The sequence below is a fragment of the Scyliorhinus torazame genome, chromosome 17 (genome assembly GCF_047496885.1).
Source record: "Scyliorhinus torazame isolate Kashiwa2021f chromosome 17, sScyTor2.1, whole genome shotgun sequence".
Classification (NCBI taxonomy): Eukaryota; Metazoa; Chordata; class Chondrichthyes; order Carcharhiniformes; family Scyliorhinidae; genus Scyliorhinus; species Scyliorhinus torazame.
In genome coordinates this window covers 144,675,999-144,696,816 of record NC_092723.1, presented here as the reverse complement: position 1 = coordinate 144,696,816, position 20,818 = coordinate 144,675,999, and the positions used below count along the sequence as shown (strand labels likewise).

At 48.8% G+C, this 20,818-nt stretch overlaps 1 protein-coding gene across 3 annotated transcripts in view; it reads right to left on the bottom strand.

The window, feature by feature from the left end:
- Window positions 1-202: 202 nt before the first annotated feature.
- Window positions 203-20,818, bottom strand: part of LOC140394211 (3-phosphoinositide-dependent protein kinase 1-like) — a 127,317-nt gene continuing 106,701 nt past the window's right edge. For all 3 annotated transcript variants that reach the window (XM_072481206.1, XM_072481207.1, XM_072481205.1), the window contains exons 12-14: window positions 9,874-9,931; window positions 7,460-7,612; window positions 203-6,049 (exon numbers count right to left, since the gene is read on the bottom strand). In XM_072481206.1, coding sequence (XP_072337307.1) covers window positions 5,936-6,049; window positions 7,460-7,612; window positions 9,874-9,931 — 325 coding nt within the window. In that variant the 3' untranslated portion in view covers window positions 203-5,935. The remainder of the gene's footprint in view (window positions 6,050-7,459; window positions 7,613-9,873; window positions 9,932-20,818) is intronic.

Below are 20,818 nucleotides of genomic sequence, written 5' to 3'. Positions count from 1 at the left end.
GCAGCAACAAATCTAACTCCCTGCTCTTCAAAGTGTTATGTTGTCTTTTAGATGCCCATTAGACAACATTTCCTCAGTACAAGGTAGCAGTAGCAACCTGAAGCAGAAGTTCAAACTACTCAAACCATAACTTTCTGCCCCAGAGGAAATACTGTGACCAACTGTGATACACAAATTACTGTTCAAATAATGAGGCAAGAGAAAGATTTGATGTTTTATACCTACAACCCCTACATGCTTTAATTACAGAACTATTGAGCATTACGTGAAAAGTTCAAATCATTCCGCTCCATCCAAAGCACAAATATTCAGAAAGTATTATACGTTCATTAAATTATGAGGAATATGATTCAAATCATTGACCAAATAGAAAATTTATATAATAAAAGCCTGGAAACAAAAGTCAAAATATTATAGTTTACAATAGTTATTCATATTCAAAGGCTGAACATCACATACATACACAACATGGCCCCTGAACATGAATTAACTCCAGATGCAACTCATATATTAGAATTTAAATAACAGACTGAACTACAGGCTAGCTTTAACCAGTAAGTAATCTGACAAGAATAAGACAAAAACAAAATAAAGTGTGTGTGGTTTAATATATTGCATTACTTGCTTCAGGCTGGTTTTACTTTGCTCATTGCCCGTGTGCATCAGTGCCGCTGGTCTCTAACCCAGTCAGGATCTTGACACCATGTGACCACTCAATATGATCACCAACCTGGACAAAATGTGCAAGCGGCAAGGAGGTTTTGGGAGTGAGGCAGAATTCCTTCTCAATTGCTCACAAAACAGGGGCTCTGAGTTCAATAGTGTGGGATTTCAGAGTAAATGAGCTTGATGCTCTTTACCTGAAAGTCCTCTCTCTACAATTTAGATGCTAACCTGTTTGAGATAAATAGGGTTACTGCCTTTAACATAAGTGAGGTTTCAACAGCGTCAAACACATGTATGCTGTCCTCTTTAATTTCTGCACCGTGCAGAATTCCAGCTGCAGAAATTAGCAATGCCACAACTATACGTGTCAAGGTTGAGAATTGGTTGGGTTGGGAAGGAATGGGAGTGGTGAATTTTATTAAACAATCTGCACTTGCTCTCTGTTAGAGCACTAGCTGTAAAGTGCCAAGATTGAAGTTTACTCAGTTCACACTGGACTGCAGGCATATCTAAGTGCATCAGATTTATACAAACACGGTGAAGCATTACACGTGAAATCACATTAAAAAAAGCACATTGTACACAAAAAAAACCACGCATGCTCAAAGTAGACTCCCAGATTAAGGCAGTAAGCCATGGATGCTGTCATCAGTTGTAGTCACAAGGAAACACAAACTGGTGTTTTGAACAGTAAATCCATAAAGTACAACTCACTATGATGTCGAACAGTAGCATCAATTTGTCAACTTACACTCCCATAAAAAGTATCTATAAGGGGAGGAAAGTATCTATAAGGGGAGACATTCTGATTGACATTGGTTGATCACAAACTATACACCAGGTAACAACACAAAGGTGCTAAACCCATGGGGCTGGATTCTCCATCGGCAGGTTCCCGTGTTTCGCCAGCATGACACTCATGCCTGCAGATTTCCAGATGGCATGGGGGTGCCCACAATGGAAAACCTTATTGGGCAACTACCGGGACGAAGAATCCCGTTGCTGGTGGGGGTGCGCCGCACGGGTGCGGCGGGAAGAGAATCCTGCCCATGGTGTTTCAATGCTGCATGTTTTTGGGAGATTGATGCGATACTGGATTCCTGTCGCTCCTCTCCTTGTTTACTTTCTTACCCAGTGTCATTATGAGACTAATAAATGCACAGACAATTCAAGACTGCCAAAAAAGATAGTTGGGTCCCCGCCATTGCTACAAGGAGTCCTTTTTATGAGTGCAGTCAGTGAGGCAGCCAATGGATGTGTTATCAACTGGTCTCTTGACAAAGATGAAGCACCTATCTATCTTCAAACTGTAAAATCTACATCACTGTCCAACTCGCTTTTCCGAGTTCTGAATTCTTGTCACCCTCCACATGTACAATAACATTCAAGGGATGAGACCCCCCTAAGTATTACATTAACCATAAACAGTTGTCACCCGTTAAAAGCAAATTATCATTAATCTTTCAAAACAAATGCTGTGAAAGCATTTATTGAGAGCAAATACAGTATCCCCAGTGGATCAGTGGCTGCTCCTGCTGTTATAAGGGTGTTTGGAGACATGTTACTCCTCCAAAGCTTTTGTGGTTGAACAGGAATCTACCCAAGAATATCATCTATAAAAATAAAACTTGGTTAGCTCCTGATTAGGTTAACAAGTGTAAGATCTAATAAAGCAGGGCTCTTCGACCTGGACAAAATTGGTGGCTTGGAGCAAATGAAACTAGTACAATAGTGGCCATGCTGTGATAGCACAAGCTGAGGCTCCACATGGTCAAGCTTCGGAGTTCAAAGGCAGTGGTTTCACCTGAACCCTCCATTGCATCGAGGGGCATACTGATGTTAGATAATCACTGCAAGACTGACTAGAGGCCACTCTTTCAAGTTAATCACCAAGCCAACTCCTGGATGAGTCGAAAACCACAAGTCAGAAAGTCACATGCTGCAGTGCTCAAGCTGCTGAATGAAACTGGCTGTTAGGCAGAGCCCTGGGTACAAGAGGTCTGCATTCAGGGCTTACCCTGCAAGCCAGTAATTCTCCACAAGACATTCACACAGATCAAGGGCTGCACGGGCTCTAACAAATCAAGGAGGGGGAAAAACCCCCCCAGAAATAATAAGTGAAGAGATTTGTTGTCTGTATTCCAAAAATCATATTTTATGTAAGTCACTTTACAATTGAGTTAGTGGCTGGTTCGGTGGTGTAGTGGACAGTTTTTATTGTAGACAGCACATTACTGTTATATTAAATATACATCACCATCCAATTTGGCGAAACCTCTCCCAGTCTTTAAGCATTGCACTGTCCCGTACATGAACCCGCTGTTACAGATTAGCAGTGTTAGTTTCTTCCCTTCCCGAGGATACGGATTGCAATTGAGTTTGGTTTGATGACCAGCGATTACACACTCAGTCCTTGCCACGGTGGCTATTCTTACGGGTGACCTGACGATGTGCCAGTGGGAAATTCATGCCAGGTGACACAGAGTGGGGCTACACCCAAGTTCAAACCAAACCTCCCTAAATGTCCAAACACTTTGCCCAAAGAATAATAAACAGGAGTAGGAAGCCGGGCTGAGTTGAGGATGCAAAGATGCAACGGCCAGCTGTTGCCTTTACTGCCAACAATTGAACCAGGAAACAGGTGAAGCATTGGGGAAGTCCTGGCCAGCTATGATTTTTGTTGCTTTGAATGGATTTTTCCTCCCCTCCCCTGAATTTTGTTTGTGCACAAAGGGAGAATCCCGGAAGTGTCTCACTGCGGTTACACAAGTACCAGGTGTAATTCTAACCCACCCCCTGCAAACACACACACACACACACACACACATATATATATTTATATATATTTCTATTATATATATATATATATATATATATATATTACATACACACACACGGAAAATTTACAGAAGTTACACAACAGCAGACTGAACACTTTCAAACCCAGCCACGTGTACGAGTTTGCAGCATTGAGCATAGCCAAGTACCTCAATACCGGTGCCTTCAACACCCTGTCCCATTGGTCAGAGACCAATGGCTAAAGGCAGATCCTGGGCACGTGTTGTACTATACTGTCATTGGAGTCACAGCAGAAAACAAAATGCTGCAATTTGCGAAGTGAACATCTGGTTGCATAAACCTTTCCCAAATGCCCACATCCTGACTCCATGACTGAAATCTAGCACAGAGGAAGTTTTAATTTAAGCAAGCGAGTATTGCACCATCACTGAAACAGTTTTGGATACTTCAATTATTTAAGGGAAGGGAGAAGCAGCAAAATAACTTGTTGATTTAAGCGTGTATTAATTCAGTGCTTTGCACAGTGATGAACCCAACTCGTTCAGATTAATATTTTCAGCCAAACAAAATGCACTGACTGCCCAAGACCAGTAATTCATTGAAATCCTTTTGGTTACGGGCAACAACGTAACAGCAGCCTGCTTTGAAACTGAATCAGAACGGGTAAACAATTATATAAAACAAGACATGTACAGAATTCTATCGCAGCACATGGGACTGGTTCGATAAGAACAGGTCAATTAATTACAAAACTTCATCTTCTGTTTTGAGTGTGCAGCTGGATCAACCATAACCAACTTGGAGATACAGGGCCGGCGGTAAGGTTAGATCAATAGCAGCTTCACTCTGGGAAAGTCACTGCATAAATAAGGGATTTCCTTCTGCATTTAAGTGTGTTTATATGCACATCGACTCCTCAGTACCCTTGGCATTCGTACAAATGAGAAAGCAATGCTGCAGGAGTCAGAGGCCAGAAGAAAGCAAGGACAGAAGTGAAAATTTACACAGCTCTTGAATAATTTAAAAAAGTTAAACAAAAAATAAAAAGGTAATATCACAAAGATCAGGCCCTGTGTAAATGAAGGGCTGCCTGAACTGGAATGGGGGTTGCGAGTACACGCAGATTGGGTTTTGCAATCTGCCTGTGAAGCAGTTTATAAACGCGTGATTTTTTTCTAAAAGCATCAATTATCCAGCAACCTGGACCGACAGCAGACATTACGCATAAAGAGGCAAGGGCTTCCTATCTGCGATATGATAGGCCTGCAGCACAAAGAGCAGGCAAAGCAACCCGCAATCCCATTTACATGGAAAGGAAGGAAGGAAAAAAAGGTTGGAGCAAGCCTGCCCCCACCACAACCCACACACACACACACACAAATAGTACAATTTATCTGGATGCCATAGGCTGTTTCTTTTTAACCTGGGAAGGAAAGGGAGGGACAAAGAGAAGGGGGATAAAGAGAGAGAGAAGGGGAAAGGGGAGAGAGAGAGAGATGGGGAAGGGGAGAGAGAGATAGAGAGAGAGAGAAAGAGATGGGGAAAGGGAGGGAGAGAGATGGGGAAGGGAAGAGAGAGAGAGAGATGGGGAAGGGAAGAGAGAGAGAGATGGGGAAGGGAAGAGAGAGAGAGATGGGGAAGGGAAGAGAGAGATGGGGAAGGGAAGAGAGAGAGAGATGGGGAAGGGAAGAGAGAGAGAGATGGGGAAGAGAAGAGAGAGAGATGAGGAAGGGAAGAGAGAGAGAGATGGGGAAGGGAAGAGAGAGAGAGATGGGGAAGGGAAGAGAGAGATGGGGAAGGGAAGAGAGAGAGAGATGGGGAAGGGAAGAGAGAGAGAGATGGGGAAGGGAAGAGAGAGAGAGATGGGGAAGGGAAGAGAGAGAGATGGGGAAGGGGAGAGAGAGAGAGATTAGGGGAAGGGGAGAGAGAGATTAGGGGAAGGGGGGAGAGAGAGATTAGGGGAAGGGGAGAGAGAGAGATGGGGAAGGGGAGAGAGAGATGGGGAAGGGGAGAGAGAGATGGGGAAGGGGAGAGAGAGATGGGGAAGGGGAGAGAGAGATGGGGAAGGGGAGAGAGAGATGGGGAAGGGGAGAGAGAGATGGGGAAGGGGAGAGAGGGATAGGGAAGGGGAGAGAGAGATGGGGAACGGGAGAGAGAAGGTGAAGGGGCGAGAGAAGAGAAGGAGAGAGGAGAAAGGGGAAGAAGAGAAAGAGAGAGAGTAGTGGAAGAAGAGAAAGAGAGAGTAGTGGAAGAAGAGAAAGGAAGAGAAAGAGGGAAGGGGAAGAAGAGAGAGTAAGAAGGGGAAGGAAAGAAAGAAAGAAAAGGGGAAGGAGAGAAAAAAGGAAGGAGAGAGACAGAGAGAAATGGATGAGGAGGGGTGGGGAGGCTTTCTTTGCAGTGCTACAGCTCTTTACTGTGGAGCACCAGCAACTTGAGAGGAAGCTTCTCCATATATGTAAGCTGCAATTTGCTAGATGCCAGCATTCTGTTGGCTCTGGTACCGCCGTCGCCACACTTCCTGGATCTTTTTGCACCATTTGTGTGCATTTCCACTGGGATCCATTAAGTAATATGTCCGGTTAGGCTGCAGAATAAAACAACAAAGTAAGTAACACTGTAATGGCCTTAAATCAGCTGATTGACACTCATTATAAAGGCACACTTTGCTTGTACACATCACCAAGGGAGAGCGAGAATTCAAAATACCCTCATCAATGTTTCTTGTTCAAAAGTGGCTGTATTTGCCCTTTGTGAAGTACCGAGAGCTGGAATCAAAATGCTTCAAATAGAAGCACTTCCACAGCACCAACACCACAATGGAGTGCAGAATGGAGGCTGAACTGTATTGATTTCTGCAAAATTCAACATAGGGATCCTATTCTGTTCCAAAGTCAACTGGAGGGTCCAAGCTGCAGACCATAAACAGTTTAAAAATGATTTTATATCACCACTGCTGTCGCTTTCTGGTTCCTGTGCACAGTTAACACGATTATTGAAACATCCCAGGGGCCTTAGCCAAGCTAACAAATTGAGTTTGGTCTTGCTACTGGGATGGCATTGCACCAGCAGAGAGCAATGTAACAGCAACTTAAGACTTCAAGACTCATGTGAACACACATCTTGTGTAAAAGCACCTTAAATCAAAACCACGCACTACGCAGCCCAGGGGTTGCATGTGGCCTTCATATTACGCCCCCCGAAATAGTTTTCTCATATCATATTATGAAGATGAAATTGATTGCCTAACCCAGGGGCTCCCAAAGCTGTGGGTTCGACTCCACAAGCAACTGGGGTCATAACGTCCGCCTCCTCAGAGGCTCAGCAGTGCTGTTGACTGTCAAGTGGCAATGCTAGCAGGACAGCCTATGATTAGTTCCATGCCCTCAAAGCACACAAGCACATGATTTTTCTTGCCATAATTCGGAGAGCATGGCCGAAGGAAATGAGTGAGGCCCGAGCTCTGCTTCTCCAGCCACAAAACAATTGTTAAAAAAAAACAATACTTCCTGCTCTCACAACTCTACCCATGGTCCATACTCACAACCATTCCCTTTTCCCCAACCCTGCTCGCATGCGGCCCGATCAAAATCATTCAATAGCAGGGCAGCACAGTGGCACAGTGGTCTCCACTGCTTCCTCACGGCACCGAGGTCCCAGGTTCGATCCCGATGTGTGGGGTTTGCACATTTGCCCCGTGTTTGCGTGGATTTCACCCCCACAACACAAAAGATGTGCAGGGTAGGTGGATTGGCGACGCTAAATTGCCCCTTAATTGGGAAAAATGAATTGGGTACTCTAAACATTTTTTAAAAAATTATTCAATATCATAATTGGCCCTCGCTATTTTTCTAGCCAAAACCACTGCATTAGATTGATATCTAGAAAAGGTGCCACAATCTAATATTGAAGAGTTTGGCAGTTGATCGACAATGACAATATTTTACTATTGGATCCAGGCTCATGCACAAAACAAACTGCCCATTAACAGACTTACAGTATGAACAAAAAAGGTTTTGAAGTTCTTGGCTTCTGGGCGCAGTTCCTGTGACCAGGGAATCTCCCCTTTCAGAATCTTGTTGACGGGATCCACATAATAGAGGTGGGGGCCCTCGGTGAGGAGCAACTGTCGGCGTCGTGCAAAGAGACCCTGTACAACCAAAAATCACCAATTAAAGCAACAGGCTCAATTTATATCAACTCAAAGCTGGCCTGGAAATGGGCAATGACACAGCTACAACAGGACCATTGTAGGAAATAACAAACACAAAGCCCTGATACATCCTCAGTTCAAGTCCCACCCCACCAGAATCGACTGCTGATGTTCCACCAGTTATCAGCTTTCCTGGATGGCAGTGAGCCAATATTTCGAATATCCCCCAGTATTTCTCCAGGTTCCCCAGTACTGTCAATATGTCAATTCCTCTCCCCTTTCAGATTATGACAGACTTTGCGTACCCAAGCACTGTGGTGTTTATTTCATTCCATTCCTCGTACAGCTCTTCTATTGCAAATCCAGTATTTATACCCATCACAGATCACCCTAATCTCATTCCGTTTTGACATTATCATAACGTGGAGATGCCGGCGTTGGACTGGGGTGAGCACAGTAAGAAGTCTTACAACACCAGGTTAAAGTCCAACAGGTTTGTTTTGAATCACTAGCTTTCGGAGCACTGCTCCTTCCTCAGGTGAATGAAGAGGTTATCATGTGACATGATCATAGTACAGGCCAACATCAGCAGAGGCCTTCACCTCACCCAAATGTTTCATCATTCAATGAGATCATGGGCCTCACTCCATATACCCACCTTTGCCCCCAATCTCTAAACACCTTCAATTATCAGAAATCCAGCAACTCAAATTTAAAATTAACAAGTGACATAGAATCAACTATTGCTTGTTGAGAAGTTACAAACATCCAAAGTCATATTGGACTCAAAACATCTATTCTTTTCTCTCTCCACAAATGTTGCCAGACCTGCAGAGTATTTCCAGCACTTTTTGTTACAAACCTACCACTCTTTGCATGTAGAAGTGCTTACTTCATTCCTGAAAGATATGGTTCTTTCCCCAGTCCTAAAGTCTCCAGTCCTGCTCTCTGCACCTACCCATCAGGTGGGTGGGAGGCAGGTGCTCTCTGCATCTATCCTATCAGGGGGAGGGGAGTTCTTGGCAACTACCCCATCATAGAGAAACTCTCCTACCCTATCAGATCTTAAAAACACCTAAATTGGAGAGAATAAAACTCTATTTTTTATCTTTCCTTGTAACTTCTTTTAAAACAAAATAAATTTAGAGTACCCAACTCATTTTTCCCAATTAAGGGGCAATTTTGTGTGGCTAATCCACCTAGCCTGCACATCTTTGGGTTGTGGGGGCGAACCCATGCAAACACGGGGAGAATGTGTAAACTCCACACGGACAGTGACCCAGAGTGGGGATTGAACCTGGGATCTTGGCGCCTTGATGCAGCAATGCTAACCACTGCGCAACTGTGCTGCCCACATCTTTCCTTATAAACTAACCCATGGGAGTTCAGGTATTATTATAGAAATCTGCGCTGCACTCCCTCCAAAGCCAATATATCCCTCCCAAGTCATGGAGTACAGAACTGAACACAGTGTTCCAGGTGTAATCTAATCTGAACTCTCGATAGCTTTAGTGTAGCTTCCATTCTCTTGAAATGTGATCATGGGATGTGGGCGTCACTGGCTAGGCCAGCATTTATTGCCCATCCATAATTTTCTGGCTGCCTTCTTGAACTGCAGCAGTCTATGTGTTGTAGGAACATTCACTGCTATTAAGAAGGGAGTTCCAGGATTTTGACCCAGTGGCAGTTCACAATACTTTCAAGTTCTGTCATCTGAAAACTTTAAAATTATGCCCTAAAGATGAAAGTCTAGGTCATCGGGAAGAGCAGGGGCCCTAACAGCCAATTCCTCTGAACCCCACTATAAAACCTTCCACCAGGGCGGCACGGCGGCAGAGTGGCTAGCACTGCTGCCTCATGGCGCCAAGGAGTCAGGTTCGATCCCGGCCCTGGGTCACCGCCCGTCTGGAGCTCGCACATTTACCCAGTGTCTGCGTAGGCCTCACCCCCACAACCCAAAGATGTGCAGGGTAGGTGGATTGGCCACCTACCCTGCACGCTAAATTGCCCCCAGCTCATCAACCTATTTGTCAGACTCTGCAAATTCACATACATTCACAGCAACCCTATTTTAGAATGTATTACATTCCCTCTTACTCTGACCCCACCTGGATGGGGGAGAGCCACCCTGGGGACCAGGACACTGGGGACAAGAGACTCTCAGTAACCGACCTGATCACAGCTTTGTCTCCCAAACACTATAGCATGAGACAACAGGTGTCAGAGTCTCTTGCACGTCGATGGAAAATAAAACATACCTTTCTCTTATCGACTGGACCCATCTTCAGGATTAAATTGTTTTCTACAAACTGGTGCCTGAAAGACAAAATGCCAGTATTACTGACAATATGCAAAATTATGGAAGAAATGCAGAACGGGTAAGCAGCCAGCAATGTCCACCCAGCGATATTATAAACTTGTGTTGTGGAGAGGGAAAAGGGAGCAGAGGCATCAGAACACACCAGCCAATGCCCAACACCCCCCCCTGTAAATATTAAAAAATCCCAGGGAGCCCCTTTAAATACCAATACCTCCTTGGGCCTGAAATCCAACGACAAGTGTCAAATACCCAGTAATATCATTGCAGAATGTCTTTTTTTCTATTACAGTGACAGTAATAACATTGAAGTAAGCCAAGAAACAGCTGAATTCATCAATCGGAGTGTTTGTATATCAGAAACATCCCATATAGGACTTCTGGGTGCGGCTATGCAGAGCTAGGTCGCATATTCGGTAGCTCCCACTTGGAACGGACTTTTGGGCTCTTTTACAGGGCCCCCACGGCATTTGTTTGACATCTCCCGGTGTGGCAAGAGGACTGCAGCATTCCCCTGACAGTGTCCCCCTGGAATGTTATGTCTTTTGGTTACCAGACCCGGCAGAAACAGTAAAAGATTTGGCTTGAGCTGCAGGAATAGACAAAAGCCTCTTCCAGCATGCAGGCGGGGGAAGGGCAAGCTTAAAGCTGCAATCTGACTTGAGGGCCTCTATCAAAGGTGAATTCTAGCAGCAGAGGGAACAACTGTGAAAAGATCTACCAAGGCCATTGAAGAAGCGGGGACGAGGCTGCCGGTGGCAGCCATGGAGGAGTAGGTCGTGCATTCAACAGCTCCTGTCTGGAACCGACTCTCAGACCTTTTTCAGGAGTTTCCATAAACATTTTGGGGCAGGCTGGTGAAGCGAACATTGCCAAAAGGATTCCCTCTCGAGACTTCCGGTTGCGTCTATGCGGGGCTAAGTCGCACATTCGGCGGCTCCCGCAAAAACGGACTTTTGGGCTCTTTTCAGGGCCCCCAACGGCACTTTTTCGACATTTCCCGGCGTGGGAAGGAGTTAATAATAGCTCCCCGTCAGTATATGGCTTTAACTAGGAGCGGGGCGACAAAAAAGGTGGTGGTGGACCAGAAGGAGGGAGGGAAGAAGGACAAAATGGCAGCGGGAGGCAGTGGGCGGAGGAGCAACAGGAGGGTATCCAGCGCTGCCTCAGAGAGATTAAAACGGACCTGCTGGAGCCGATGAAGGCTTCTATTGATAAGCTGCTGGAGACACAGACGGCCCAGGGGGTGGCGATCCGAGAGGCTCGACAAAAGATCTCTGACAATGAGGACGAGATCTTAGGCCTGGCGGTAAAGGTGGAGCCACACGAGGCGCTCCACAAGAAATGGCAGGAGCGGTTCGAGGAGATGGAGAATCGGTCGAGGTGGAAGAATCTGCGGATTCTGGGCCTCCCGGAGGGGCTGGACGTGGAGGCCTATGTGGTCACCATGTTGAACTCGCTGATGGGAGCGGGGTCCTTCCAGGGGCCCCTGGAGCTGGAAGGGGCCCATAGAGTGTTGGGGAGGAGGCCCAAGGCTAACGAGCCTCCGCGGACGGTGCTGGTGCGGATCCATCGGTTCGTCGATCGGGAGTGTGTGCTCAGGTGGGCCAAGAAGGAGAGGAGCAGCAGGTGGGAGAACGTGGAGGTTCGGATATATCAGGACTGGAGTGCGGAGGTGGCGAAGAGGAGGGCCGGGTACAGTCGAGAGAAGGCGGTGCTGCACAGGAAGGGGGTGAAGTTTGGCATGTTGCAGCCGGCGCGACTGTGGGTTACCTACAAGGACCGGCACCATTATTTTGAGTCTCCGTAGGAGGCGTGGGCCTTTGCTCAGGCCGAGAAGCTGGACACAGACTGAGGGTCGGGATGGCCGATTGGGGACTGCGGTGGATATGTTATGCCTATTTTTGGTTCGGGGGGGGCCTTTGCTTTGTTTTGGGTTTCTTTTTCTCTGTGTTTTTCTCTTTCGGGTTGGGGAGGGTGGATGGGGCGGGTTGGGCACTGTTTTGGTTGGTGGCGGGGCCTGGTATGTGGAGAGCGCGGGCTTGTTTCCAGCGCCGAAGGCGGGGGGGGGGGGGGGGGGGGGGGGGAGCGAGGATTGTTTCCCGCGCTTAGAACGTAGGGGGAGAGCCTGTGGATGGGGAGCGGTAGAGGAGGGTGTGCCACACAATGGGAGGAGGCGAAGGGGAGGCGGGGTCAGCAGGAGTCAGGATGGTATGTTGCCTCCCTGGTGCCAGGGTCCAGGATGTCTCCGAACGGGTAGAGGGAATCCTGAAGGGGGAGGGCAAACAGGCAGAGGTCGTTGTACATATTGGTACTAACGACATAGGCAGGAAGGGGCATGAGGTCCTGCAGCAGGAGTTCAGGGAGCTAGGCATAAAGTTAAAAGACAGGACCTCGAGGGTTGTAATCTCGGGATTACTCCCTGTGCCACGTGCCAGTGAGGCTAGAAATAGGAAGATAGAGCAGACAAACACGTGGCTAAACAGCTGGTGTAGGAGGGAGGGTTTCTGTTATCTGGACCACTGGGAGCTCTTCCGGGGCAGGTGTGACCTGTATAAGATGGACGGGTTGCATCTAAACCGGAGAGGCATAAATATCCTGGCCGCGAGGTTTGCTAGTGTCACACGGGAGGGTTTAAACTAGTATGGCAGGGGGGTGGGCACGGGAGCAATAGGTCAGAAGGTGAGAGCATTGAGGGAGAACTAGGGAATAGGGACAGTGTGGCTCTGAGGCAGCGCAGACGGGGAGAAGTTGCTGAACACAGCGGGTCTGGTGGCCTGAAGTGCATATGTTTTAATGCAAGGAGCATTACGGGTAAGGCAGATGAACTTAGAGCTTGGATTACTACTTGGAACTATGATGTTGTTGCCATTACAGAGACCTGGTTGAGGGAAGGGCAGGATTGGCAGCTAAACGTTCCAGGATTTAGATGTTTCAGGCGGGATAGAGGGGGATGTAAAAGGGGAGGCGGAGTTGCGCTACTTGTTCAGGAGAGTATCACAGCTATACAGCGAGAGGACACCTCAGAGGGCAGTGAGGCTATATGGGTAGAGATCAGGAATAAGAAGGGTGCAGTCACAATGTTGGGGGTATACTACAGGCCTCCCAACAGCCAGCGGGAGATAGAGGAGCAGATAGGTAGACAGATTTTGGAAAAGAGTAAAAACAACAGGGTTGTGGTGATGGGAGACTTCAACTTCCCCAATATTGACTGGGACTCACTTAGTGCCAGGGGCTTAGACGGGGCAGAGTTTGTAAGGAGCATCCAGGAGGGCTTCTTAAAACAATATGTAAACAGTCCAACTAGGGAAGGGGCGGTACTGGACCTGGTATTGGGGAATGAGCCCGGCCAGGTGGTAGATGTTTCAGTAGGGGAGCATTTCGGTAACAGTGACCACAATTCAGTAAGTTTTAAAGTACTGGTGGACAAGGATAAGAGTGGTCCGAGGATGAATGTGCTAAATTGGGGGAAGGCTAATTATAACAATATTAGGCGGGAACTGAAGAACATAGATTGGGGGCGGATGTTTGAGGGCAAATCAACATCTGACATGTGGGAGGCTTTCAAGTGTCAGTTGAAAGGAATACAGGACAGGCATGTTCCTGTGAGGAAGAAAGATAAATACGGCAATTTTCGGGAACCTTGGATGACGAGTGATATTGTAGGCCTCGTCAAAAAGAAAAAGGAGGCATTTGTCAGGGCTAAAAGGCTGGGAACAGACGAAGCCTGTGTGGCATATAAGGAAAGTAGGAAGGAACTTAAGCAAGGAGTCAGGAGGGCTAGAAGGGGTCATGAAAAGGCATTGGCAAATAGGGTTAAGGAAAATCCCAAGGCTTTTTACACATACATAAAAAGTAAGAGGGTAGCCAGGGAAAGGGTTGGCCCACTGAAGGATAGGCAAGGGAATCTATGTGTGGAGCCAGAGGAAATGGGCGAGGTACTAAATGAATACTTTGCATCAGTATTCACCAAAGAGAAGGAATTGGTAGATGTTGAGTCTGGAGAAGGGGGTGTAGATAGCCTGGGTCACATTGTGATCCAAAAAGACGAGGTGTTGGGTGTCTTAAAAAATATTAAGGTAGATAAGTCCCCAGGGCCGGATGGGATCTACCCCAGAATACTGAAGGAGGCTGGAGAGGAAATTGCTGAGGCCTTGACAGAAATCTTTGGATCCTCGCTGTCTTCAGGGGATGTCCCGGAGGACTGGAGAATAGCCAATGTTGTTCCTCTGTTTAAGAAGGGTGGCAGGGATAATCCCGGGAACTACAGGCCGGTGAGCCTTACTTCAGTGGTAGGGAAATTACTGGAGAGAATTCTTCGAGACAGGATCTACTCCCATTTGGAAGCAAATGGACGTATTAGTGAGAGGCAGCACGGTTTTGTGAAGGGGAGGTCGTGTCTCACTAACTTGATAGAGTTTTTCGAGGAGGTCACTAAGATGATTGATGCAGGTAGGGCAGTAGATGTTGTCTATATGGACTTCAGTAAGGCCTTTGACAAGGTCCCTCATGGTAGACTAGTACAAAAGGTGAAGTCACACGGGATCAGGGGTGAACTGGCAAGGTGGATACAGAACTGGCTAGGCCATAGAAGGCAGAGGGTAGCAATGGAGGGATGCTTTTCTAATTGGAGGGCTGTGACCAGTGGTGTTCCACAGGGATCAGTGCTGGGACCTTTGCTCTTTGTAGTATATATAAATGATTTGGAGGAAAATGTAACGGGTCTGATTAGTAAGTTTGCAGACGACACAAAGGTTGGTGGAATTGCGGATAGCGATGAGGACTGTCTGAGGATACAGCAGGATTTAGATTGTCTGGAGACTTGGGCGGAGAGATGGCAGATGGAGTTTAACCTGGACAAATGTGAGGTAATGCATTTTGGAAGGGCTAATGCAGGTAGGGAATATACAGTGAATGGTAGAACCCTCAAGAGTATTGAAAGTCAAAGAGATCTAGGAGTACAGGTCCACAGATCACTGAAAGGGGCTACACAGGTGGAGAAGGTAGTCAAGAAGGCATACGGCATGCTTGCCTTCATTGGCCGGGGCATTGAGTATAAGAATTGGCAAGTCATGTTGCAGCTGTATAGAACCTTAGTTAGGCCACACTTGGAGTATAGTGTTCAATTCTGGTCGCCACACTACCAGAAGGATGTGGAGGCTTTAGAGAGGGTGCAGAAGAGATTTACCAGAATGTTGCCTGGTATGGAGGGCATAAGCTATGAGGAGCGATTGAATAAACTCGGTTTGTTCTCACTGGAACGAAGGAGGTTGAGGGGCGACCTGATAGAGGTATACAAAATTATGAGGGGCATAGACAGAGTGGATAGTCAGAGGCTTTTCCCCAGGGTAGAGGGGTCAATTACTAGGGGGCATAGGTTTAAGGTGAGAGGGGCAAAGTTTAGAGTAGATGTACGAGGCAAGTTTTTTACGCAGAGGGTAGTGGGTGCCTGGAACTCACTACCGGAGGAGGTAGTGGAGGCAGGGACGATAGGGACATTTAAGGGGCATCTTGACAAATATATGAATAGGATGGGAATAGAAGGATACGGACCCAGGAAGTGTAGAAGATTGTAGTTTAGTCGGGCAGTATGGTCGGCACGGGCTTGGAGGGCCGAAGGGCCTGTTCCTGTGCTGTACATTTCTTTGTTCTTTTGTTCTTTGACTTGCGGAAGTGCAATGGGGGGAGTAAACCAATAGGATGGGTCCTAGCCGGGGGTAGGGGGGAATCGAGTTGCTGCTGCTAAGGTCAAGGAGGAGCTGGACTTGGGGGGGGGGGGGGGTCGAGACGGGGGTATGCCGCTGTGGGGAACGGGCCGGGTGTGGGGTGCGGGTGCGTGGCTGGCCAAGGAGGGGTCATGGCTAGTCGGCGGGGGAGGGGGAGGGGGGGCGGGTAGCCCCCTGATCCGGCTGATAACCTGGAATGTAAGGGGACTGAATGGGCCGGTTAAGTGGGCCCGCGTGTTCGCGCACCTGAAGGGGCTCAAGGCGGATGTGGTTATGCTCCAGGAGACACACCTGAAGGTGGCAGACCAGGTAAGACTGAGGAAAGGGTGGGTCGGTCAGGTGTTTCACTCGGGGCTAGATGCCAAAAATCGAGGGGTGGCGATCTTGGTGGGAAAGAAGGTGTCATTCGAGGCGTCGAGCATTGTGGCAGATAATGGTGGTAGGTACATAATGGTAAGTGGTAAGTTGCAGGGAGAGAGGTTGGTACTGGTCAATGTGTATGCTCCGAACTGGGACGATGCGGGTTTTATGCGGCGTATGTTGGGTCGGATCCCAGACTTGGAAGTGGGGGGCCTGATAATGGGGGGAGACTTTAACACGGTGCTCGATCCGGCACTGGATCGCTCTAGGTCTAGGACGGGTAGGTAGCTGGCGGCGGCTAGAGTGTTGAGGGGATTTATGGACCAAATGGGAGGGGTGGACCCTTGGAGATTTGCACGGCCGGGGGCGAGGGAGTTTTCATTCTTATCACATGTCCATAAGGCTTATTCTCGAATCGACTTTTTCATTTTGAGTAGGGCGCTGATAGCGAGAGTAGAGGATACCGAGTATTCGGCAATAGCCATTTCGGACCACGCCCCGCATTGGGTGGACTTGGAGATGGGGGAGGAGAGGGACCAGCGCCCACTGTGGCGCTTGGAGGTGGGGCTGTTGGCGGACGGGGAGGTGAGCGAGCGGGTCCGAGGAAGTATAGAGAGGTACATGGAGACCAACGACAACGGGGAGGTCCGAGTGGGGATGGTATGGGGAGGCACTGAAGGCGGTGGTGAGGGGAGGGCTGATCTCCATTAGGGCCCACAAGGAGCGGAGGGAGAGGCTGGTGGGGGAGATGGTGAGGGTAGACAGGAGGTATGCGGAAGAGCCTGAGGAAGGATTGTTGAGGAAGAGGCGCAGCCTCCAGGTAGAATTCGACCTGGTGACCACCAGGAAGGCGGAGGTGCAGTGGAGGAAGGCCCAGGGGCCGGTCTACGAGTATGGGGAAAAGGCAAGCCGGATGCTGGCGCATCAGCTTCGGAAGCGGGACGCAGCTAGGGAGATCGGCGGAGTTAAGGACAGGGGAGGGAGCATGGTGCGGAATGGGGTTGGCATCAATGGGGTCTTCAGGGACTTCTACGAGGAATTGTACCGATCCGAGCCCCCACGGGAGGGAGGGAGGGATGGGCCGTTTCCTGGACCAATTGAGGTTTTCAAAGGTGGAAGAGGGACTGGTGGCGGGACTGGGGGCCCCGATTGGGCTGGAGGAGCTGATCAAAGGGATAGGAAGCATGCAGGCGGGGAAGGCACCGGGGCCGGACGGTTTCCCGGTCGAGTTCTATAAAAAATATATGGACCTGTAAGGCCCGCTGTTAGTTAGGACCTTTAATGAGGCAAGGGAGGGGGGGGCTTTACCCCCGACTATGTCCCGAGCACTGATCTCCTTGACCCTGAAGCGGGACAAGGTTCCCCTGCAATGTGGGTCTTACAGACCGATTTACTTGCTAAATGTAGATGTCAAGGTGCTGGCAAAGGTCTTAGCCACGAGGATTGAGGATTGTGTACTACAGATCATCCATGAAGACCAGACGGGGTTTGTGAAGGGGAGACAGTTGACGTGAATGTGAGGGTGTCCCCTGTCCCCCGTGCTCTTCGCACTGGCGATTGAACCCCTGGCTATGGCAGAATCGAGGAACTGGAGGGGGTTGGTGCGGGGTGGGGAGGAGCATAGGGTGTCGCTTTATGCGGACGACCTGCTGCTGTATGTGGCGGACCCGGTGGGAGGAATGCCAGAGGTAATGAGGATCCTTAGGGAATTTGGGGACTTTTCAGGGTACAAGCTCAACATGGGGAAGAGCGAGCTGTTCGTAGTTCAGCTAGGGGACCAGGAGAGGGGGATTGGCAAGCTCCCAATAAAAAGGGCGGAGAGGAGCTTCAGATATTTGGGGGTCCAGGTGGCCAGGAGCTGGGGGGCCCTGCATAGGCTTAACTTTACAAGGCTGGTGGAGTAAATGGAGGAGGAGTTCAAGAGGTGGGACGCGTTGCCGCTGTCCTTGGCGGGTAGGGTGCAGTCAATCAAAATGACGGTGCTCCCAAGGTTTTTGTTCCTGTTCCAGTGCCTCCCCATGTTTATCCTGAAGGCTTTTTTCAGGCGGGTTAACAGGAGTATAATGGGGTTTGTGTGGGCGCGAGGGACTCCGAGGGTGAGAAGGGTGTTCCTGGAGCGGAGTAGAGATAGGGGGGGCTGGTGCTGCCCAACCTCTGTGGGTACTACTGGGCCGCCAATGCGACGATGGTGCGCAGGTGGTTGATGGAGGGGGAGGGGCTGCATGGAAGAGGCTGGAGACGGCGTCCTGTGTGGGTACGAATCTGGGGGCGCTGGCAACGGCGCCGCTGCCGCTCCCTCCAAGGAGGTATACACCGAGCCCGGTGGCGGCCCTCAAAATTTGGGGGCAGTGGAGGCGGCATAGGGGGGGGAAGTTGGGCCCTCGGCGTGGACCCCATTACGGGGGAACCACCGGTTCACCCCAGGAAGAACAGGTGGAGGGTATTCGGGGTGGCACAGGGCAGGGATACGAAAGTTGGGGGACCTGTTTGTGGACGGGAAGTTCGCGAGCTTGGGTGAGCTGGAGAAGTACGGGTTCCCCCTGGGGAACACCTTCAGGTACTTACAGGTAAGGGCGTTTGCCAGACTACAGGTGGTGGAATTCCCGTGGTTACTGCCACACACAGTACAGGACAGGGTGCTCTCGGGGGGGGAGGGGGAAGAGGAGATCTTGGAAACTTACCAGGTGATGCAGGAGGAGGAGGAGGCCTCGGTGGTGTTGAAAGGTAAGTGGGAGGAGGACTTGGGAGAGATCGAAGAGGGGACGTGGGCAGATGCCCTAGGGAGGGTGAATTCTTCCTCTTCGTGCGCGAGGCTCTGCCTCATACAGTTTAAGGTGCTGCACAGGGCACACATGACCGGGACAAGGATGAGCCGGTCCTTGGGGGGTGAGGACAGGTGTGTTAGGTGTTCAGGGAGCCCAGCAAATCACACCCATATGTTCTGGGCATGCCCAGCGCTGAAGGAATTTTGGAAGGGCGTAGCGAGGACGGTGTCGAGGGTGGTAGGATCCAGGGTCAGACCGGGCTGGGGGCTCGCAATATTTGGTGTGGCAGAGGGGCCGGGAGTGCAGGAGGCGAAAGAGGCCGGAATTCTGGCCTTTGCGTCCCTGGTAGCCCGGCGAAGGATTCTTCTTCAGTGGAAAGATGCGAGGCCCCCAAGCGTGGAATCCTGGATCAGCGATATGGCAGGGTTTCATTAAATTGGAGAGGGTGAAATTCGCCTTGAGAGGGTCGGTACAAGGGTTCTTTAGGCGGTGGCAACCATTCTTAGACTTTCTGGCAGAACGATAGACATTGGTCAATGGCAGCAGCAGCTCGGGGGGGGTGGGGGGTTTACTTTATTTTTGTTTATGTAATTTACACTGGAGGGTCTGAGGCGGTGTATACACCTGTTGTAAGTCGGGGTGTTAATGTTAACTTATTATTTATGTACAGGGGGAGGGGTTTGGGTGGTTGCTTTTTTAGATTGAGTTTTGTACTTAACCCTGTTGGGTTCTTTTTTCTTTCTCATTTTGTTATTGATATTTTATGAAAACCTTTAATAAAAATTTTTTTTTTTTTTTAAAAGAAACATCCCATATATAACTATAATTTCTATGAGCAGTGGATCTGACATTTTGTGGCGCTGGTGGAAGGAGGTTTTTTATTAATATTCTTCCATGGGTGGGTTATCACTGGCAAGGCCAGTATTTGTTGCCCATTTCTAAATGCCCCTAGAAGGTAGTGGCGAGCCATTTTCTTGAACCACTGCAGTCCATTGTTGTAGGTACACCCACAGTGCCGTTCGGGAGGGACTTCCAGGCACAACGACAATATAGGAATGGCAATATAATTCCAAGTCAGGATGGTGTGCAGCTTGGAGGAGAACTTAGTTAGTGGTGTTCCCATGTGCCTGCTGTCTGTCAGTCCAGGTCAGGGTTTTTCAAAATCGGGGGTCGCGACCTGCGGGTGAGTCACGGGCAGATCCCGTAACAGCCTCCCCGAAGAGGTGCCGTAATGTGGCGACTGGGGGCTTTTCACAGTAACTTCATTCGAAGCCTACTTGTGACAATCAGCGATTTTCATTTTCATTTCATGTCGGGAGGGTCGCATGGCGATTGGTCCGTTGTGGTCCCAATCACGGGAGAAGCGCCTAACAGGCGCTACAGGCTCTTACATAAAGAATTGCGGCTGCTGCTGTCTTTTAAACGGAGGTTCAGATTAGACTGCGTGGCGTCTTCCAGCCAGACGCGGCAGCAGAGAATAGGTTACGTGTTCTGCGTGTAGAATTGATGTGAAGTGCCATCCAGGGATGTGCTATTGGCGCCAAAGCAGAGAGCAGAGTTGCTTCGATGTTGCAGCTGCTGGCAAGCAAGGCAAGTGCACTGTGAAGATCAATGGTTTTTTCTTTTAAAAAGAGATGGCCAGAGACTCAAAAGGCTGTTTACCTATTGGAGAGAATCTCACAACTGTATCTGTTGGAGAGAGCTGCGCAGGAGAGTCCAGGGCAGGACAGAGCAGTGGTAGTGTTAAAGCTGCAGGGCCACTGGTTAACGGCCCTGAAAAAATAAACTTAATTCGGAGCAAAGAAGTTCAAAAATGATTTCTTGAGGTATGGCTTTGTCAATTGTGACAATGCAAATAAGGAGGCAAAGCCCATGTGTATTACATGCAGGGAAATACTGGCAAATGGAAAAGTTTCTGAATTTGTAAGAGAAGTGATGTGTGAAAAATTCCTTTTCAGATCGAGACACCAGAGTCAGTCATTAACTTAGAGCTGACTCCAAATTAAAAGACTGTGCTGCTGCAGCTTACCTGTAA